At 35.5% G+C, this 6,692-nt stretch overlaps 1 protein-coding gene across 1 annotated transcript in view; it reads left to right on the plus strand.

The window, feature by feature from the left end:
* Nucleotides 1-6,692, plus strand: part of LOC108292557 (DNA polymerase theta-like) — a 100,292-nt gene that overhangs the window by 92,169 nt on the left and 1,431 nt on the right. Inside the window, 1 exon segment of the mRNA XM_017513538.2 lies at nucleotides 3,730-3,854. Within this exon segment, the coding sequence (XP_017369027.2) occupies nucleotides 3,730-3,854 (125 nt within the window).

The following is a 6,692-nucleotide window of genomic DNA, read 5'->3' on the forward strand; positions in this document are numbered from 1 at the left end:
AATATGAAGGAGGAAAAAAATACTTTCTCAGACAAATGAAAGCTGAGGGATTTCATCAACACCAGAGTTGTCCTACAAGAAATGCCAAAAAGAGTTCTACAATTAGAAAGAAAAGGATGTTAATGAGCAATAACAAATCATCTGAAGGTACAGAACTCACTGATAATAGTAAGAACACAGAAAAACACAGAATATTATAATATTGTAATTGTGATGTGCCAACTATTATCTTAAATGGAAAGACAAAAAGATTAATCAAAAATATCTATAACAGATTTTCAAGTTATAGGCAGTACAATAAGAAATAAATAGAAACAACAAAAAGTTAAAAAGTGGGCCAGGTGCAGTGGGTCACACCTGTAATCCCAGAACTTTGGGAAGCCAAGGCAGGTGGATCACCTGAGGTCAGGAGTTCAAGACCAGCCTGGCCAACATAGTGAAACCTTGTCTCTACAAAAAAATACAAAAGTTAGCTGGGCATGATGTCAGGTGCCTGAAATTCCAGCTACTTGGGAGGCTGAGGCGGAAAAATCGCTTGAACCCAGGAGGCGGAGGTTGCAGGGAGCCAAGACTGCACCATTACAGCCTGGGCAACAAAGCAAGACTTTGTCTCAACTAATAATAATAATAGGTTATAAGACAGTATTTTTGCAAGTCTCATGGTAACTCAAATAAAAAACATACAAGATACACAAAAATTAGAAAGCAAGAAATTAAATCATACCACCAGAAAAAAAAATCACCTTTATTAAATGAAAGACAGGAATGAAGGAAAGGAGANAAAAAAAAAAACCCAAAACAAGAAAACACCAAAATGTTGTAGTCCTTACCTTTCAGTAATAACACTACATGTAAATGGACTAAACTCTCCAATAAAAAGACCTAGAGTGGCTGCATAGATTTTGGAAAAAAGAAAAACAAGAGCCAATGCTCTGTTGCCTACAAGAAACACACTTCACCTCTAAAGATATAAACTGAAAATGAAGGGATGGAAAAGCGATTCCATGCGAACAGAAACCAAAAAAGATCAAAAGTAGCTATACTTGTGTCAGACAAAATAGATTTCAAGACAAAAATTATGAAAAGAGACAAAGAATGTCATCATATAATGAATAAGGAGTCAAGCAAGAGAATATAAGAATTATATATGTACCCAATATTGGAGCATCTGGACATATAAAGCAAACATCATTAAAGCTAAAGATAAAGAGAGAGATCCTGACAATAATAACTGGAGACTTCAACACCCCACTCTGAGCAGTGGACAGATATTCCAGACAGAAAATCTAAGAAATTGTACTAAATATGCACTATAGACCAAATGGACCTAATAGATACTTGTAGAACATTTCATTCAGTGGCTACCAAATACACATTCTTCTCTTCAGCACATGGATTATTCTCAAGGATAGACTATATGTTAGATCACAAGTTTTGAAACATTCAAAAAATTAAATTAATATCAGTATCTCCTCTGACCACAATGGAATAAAACTAGAAATCAATAACAAGGAATTTTGGAAACTATACAAACATGGAAATTAAACAATATGCTCATCAGTGACCAGTGAGTCAATTAAAAAGAAGGAAATTTTAAAATTTCTTAATAATGGAAATACAACATACCAGCACCAATGGGATACAGCAAAAGCAGTGCTAAGAAGGAAGTTTATAGCTATAAGTGCCCACATTTAAAAGAAAAGGAGAAAACTTGCAATAAATAACCTAACAATGCATCATAAAGAACTAGAAAAGAGCAAGACAAATCCAAAATTAGTAGAGGAAAAGAAATAATAAAGATCAGAGTAGAAATAAAGAATGAAATTGAAACAAAACAATACAAAAGAGCAACAAAACAAATCATTATTGGTTATTGCTTTTCTTTTTTTTGAGATGGAGTTTTTCTCTGTCATCCAGGCTGGCAGACAGTGGTGTGATCTTGGCTCACTGCAACATCTAACTCCTGGGTTCAAGCAATTATCCTGCCTCAGCCTCCCAAGCAGCTGGGATTACAGGTGTACGCCATTATGCCCAGCTAATTTTTGCATTTTTAATAGACACTGAATTTTGCCATGTTGGCCTCCCAACCTCCAGTGATCTGCCCATCTCAGCCTGGGATTACAAGCATCAGCTAAGATGTCAACCACCACCTGTCTGTCCTGTAGACCCTGACTCAATAATGGATGAACGAATGCACTCTCACACCATTACAGTGATACAAGTGGGCAGGGATGGCTGTTGGCTGCTTTCAGAGAGTAAAATTCAACCAATTGACCAAGACCTTCTATCCATCCACAAATTTATTCATAATAGAGGTTCTGAGTCAACATGGTTGTGGATAATTAACATGGTGAAAAGAGTGGTTTTATGAATGATAAAAGCTTTAGGTTCTGGGCCCAGAGTAAACACTAATAACAGGTGATTCCTCTTTGATCTCCCTCTCAGAGGACCATCCAGCCCAAAGTTTACGTGAGTAAACAGAGTAGAGACAAAGGGATGTGTGGTAAACAGACTTAAAACTGGGAAGGCCTTTGATTGTCTCTCTCTTTCTTATGCTAATGCTAATGAGGCGGCTGCCTTCAGCATGCCTCAATAAAACTTCTTGGCCTTCCAAAAGGTTTGAGGTTATAATCTATAACTTTCCCTAATATTTTCCTTAATATTTTGCCAGCCACCCTGAGTGAATATCAACAATGAGCCACTGTGCCTGGCCTGAAAATAAGCTGTCGTTTTGTTTTGTTTTGCTTTTGAGACGAAGTCTCACTCTATCGCCCAGGCTGGAGTGCAGTGGCACAATCTTGGCTCACTGCAACTTCCGCCTCCCAGGTTCAGACAATTCTCCTGCCTCAGCCTCTTGAGTAGCTGGGATTACAGGCATGTGCCACTACACCCAGGTAATCTTTGTATTTTTAGTAGAGATGAGGTTTCACCATGTTGGTCAAGCTGGTCTCAAACTCCTAACCTCGTGATCCACCCGCCTCGGCCTCCCAAAGTGCTGGGATTACAGGCTTGAACCACTGCACCTGGCCTGGTTTTTGTTTTGTTCTTGTTTTTTTTTTTTTTAAAGGATAAAATTGACACACCTTTAGCCAGACTAAGAAAAAAGAAGAAGATCAAAATAAAATCCTAAGTGAAAAAGGAGACAGCACAACAAATATCCCAGAAATTCAAAGGATCGTTAGTGGCTACTATGAGCAACAATATGCCAGTAATTTGGAAAATCTAGAAGAAATGGGTAAATTCCTAGACACATAGGAATCCTAGACACATTGAACCAAGAAGAAATCTAAAACTTGAACAGTCTAAGTAATGAGATTCACGCCATAAATTAAAAGTTTCCCACAAAGAAAAGCCTGGAGCTCAATGGCTGCCCTGCTGAATTCTACCAAAAATTTAAAGAACTAATACCAGTCCTACTCAAACTATTTTGGAAAATAGAAGAGAGCACTTCTAAACTCATTCTATGAGGCCAGTATTACCCTGATCCCAAAACCAGACAAAGACACATCAAAACAAACAAATAAACAAAACCTACCTACAGGCCAATATTTCTGATGAAAATTTATGCAAACATCCTTAACAAAATAGTAGCAAATGGAATACAACAATATATTAGAAATATCAGTAAATCATGGTAGGGTTTTGGTATGTTTTGCTATATTTAAACCAGTGAATGAAGTGAAGGATAGACTTTTGTTCTAATTAATTATTTCTGTATTTTCTTTGTAGGGATTAATCAATTCATGAGTGAGACAGTGAAGAATTGTAAAAGAGATGGGTTTGTTCAGACCATTTTCGGAAGACGTAGATATTTGCCAGGAATCAAAGACAACAACCCTTATCATAAAGCTCACGTATGTTGAAATTTTTCAGGATTTTTAACTTAATATTTCAATGACATATACTTTTTCAGCAAAGAGGAATACTACTAATGTCCCTTTTAGGGGTTACTGGCATATTAATTGGATCTTCTGTATAGACTAGGTCAACCACTGGTTTCATTACGGACTTCTGAAGTGATGGCACATGCCGGTATTTGCTGAACAGAGTCTGGGGGATTAATGTAAAGACGCACTCACTTAATAATATTTTAAACATGTTTTGTTGCAGTAAAACAGTTATTTATTAGCTTAGGTAATAAGTTGTAAATAAATTAATTTGTAAAAATTTTTTCTTTTTTGATTGCATCATTGACCAAAACTTAATTTTTATATTTGCTAATTATTCTTTGTTTCTGATACCATACACTAATTTGTCATATCATACCAGATTGCTAACATTCCTCAGAGATTAACCAGTCACTAAATTTTGATTAATTTTTGGTTTATTCTACTTGTTTGCTTATTTTAAAAGCACTATCTGCTCAGGCACAGCGGCTCATGCATGTAATCCCAGCACTTTGGAACGCTAAGGCAAGAGGATTACTTGAGGAGGATTTTGTTTGAGACAATCTTGGGTAACATAGTGAGACTCCAATATCTACCAAAAATAGAAAATTAGCTGGGTATGGTAGTCTATGCCTGTAGTCTTCGTTACTTGGGTGGCTAAGGTGGGCGGTTTGCTTGAGCCCAGGAATTGGAGGCTGCAGTGAGCCATGACCGAACCACTGTATTCCAGCCTAGGTGGCAGAATGAGACCCTGTGTTTAAAAAAACAAAAAACAAAAAAGTACTATATCACCAGAGATTATTAGGATATCTCCAAATAGTGAATAAGACTATTTTTAACAGCATTTAAAAGATTTATTGATATTTGCTCAGTCTTTTACTGAATTCATTGGGATTCATGAAAGTATTCTGTGTACTTAAATATTTAAACTTGTAGTATAGTTCAAATCTTCCTATTTTAACTAGATGTTTTTTGCCCTTCACCCATAATTTTGTGTTTTAGTGCTCATTAGATGTTGTATGTAATGAAAATACCCAGCTAAAAAAGAAAGAAAGAAAATACCCAGCTAAACTTCTGTCTGGAGCTCAAAGCCTCCAGAGCATTAATGCTTTTAGAGACCATCGAGGAATAGTTGACTTTTTGTTACCTCTTTACTGTCTAGCGTCCCATATATCCACATGCAGATACCAGATATTTATCAGGCTTTTACTGTATCTCTAAGTGAACTAGTAACTTTGATGGACTAGGCAATCTAAATTTTAAGTCTTGGAAGAGATAATGCAAACAAAAAAATATGAAAACATCATTTATATACTTAATTATTTAGGTTTCAGGGAGAAGGAAAGACTTAGATTCTTGGAGGCTATTTAAAGTTTAGGCTCTTGGGAATGAGAAACAGACAATCAGAAAAGGATAACTGAGTGAGAACTGGCTAGAAGCCAAACTAGTAGGAATGGAGAGTTTGAGTTGTCACATAGATAATTTTCTCCTGGATAGATGGAGCCACCTAGAAGCTAGGAGACAAAAAAGCTTCTTTTAAATGACAGAAGGCTTTCAATGGCAGGCTGAGAAATTTGGACTTGATCTAATAAGAATCTAATTATGTTTTTTTTTTAATCTGCATGATAAAAAATGGAATATATAGTTATTAATGTAAATAAATCACATAAGTTTGTGAGAATTAATATTATTGCACCCGAAGATGTAAGAGAGTAATAAGACTTTTTCATGCCAAATACTTCAGTTCTGATTCATTATGTTGTTGCTGAGGAAAAAAAATTCCAGCCCTCTGAATTAGGAATAAACATAGCCAGGTTATTTTTTGGTTTTTGTTTGTTTTGGTTTTTGCTTTTGTTCAAACTTTTTTTGTAGTGAAAAATACATTCTCACACATAGAGAATGTAGGTTTCACTAAATTATCACAGAGCTACACCTGTGTAACTACCACCCAGGTCAAGAAATAGAATATTATCAGTGCCCCAGAAGCGGCCCTCATGCATCCTCCTAATCACCACCCATCGCCTTCCCAGAAATAGCCACTGTTATAATTCTAACACTACAGTTTTGCTTTGCTAATTTTGAGCTCTAGATACATCATGTATGTATATTTAGTATCTAGCTTCTTTCAAAATTATGTGGGCAAGTCATTCTTATTGTTTCATGTAGGAATAGCTGTATACTCATATGAATATACCATAATTTATCTGTTTTTCTGTTGATGAGAACTTGGGTTTTCAGTTTGAAGCTAAGCTATTGTATCTTTGAACATCCTTGTACAAGGTTCTTGGAGCACATATACATGCATTTATGTTGGTAAAGACACAGTGGTAGGATTGCTGCATATTTTCAAGTTCAGTAGATAAGGCCAAATTGTTTTCTGAGGAGATTATAGCAGTTTGTCCTCCCATCAGAAGAGTATGTGAGTTCTCACTGCTCTGCATTCTTGTCGACACTTGCTATTAAACTAATATAATTTTAGCTATTCTGGTGGGTATAAAGTAGTATTCTATAGTTTTAATTTGTGTTTCCTTGGCTACTACTGAGGTAACCTTACAAATGAGCAAGCTTACAAATGTATATTAACCATTTAGTTATTTTTTCATGGGTAAATACCTATTCTGGTTTTCTTTTTAATTTTTTGTTGAGTTTTCTGCATTTTAAAAAATCAATTTGTAGGAACCTGTTATGGGTTACATTCTCTCCCACATTGTGTCCAGCTGTTTCTTCCTCTTATTAGTAATTTTAGATGAGGAAAGAGATTTTTTTTGTTTTATTTTGTTTTTCTTTCTTTTTTTTTTTTTTTTA

Source organism: Cebus imitator, unplaced genomic scaffold, assembly GCF_001604975.1.
Source record: "Cebus imitator isolate Cc_AM_T3 unplaced genomic scaffold, Cebus_imitator-1.0 Scaffold494, whole genome shotgun sequence".
NCBI classification, from domain to species: Eukaryota; Metazoa; Chordata; class Mammalia; order Primates; family Cebidae; genus Cebus; species Cebus imitator.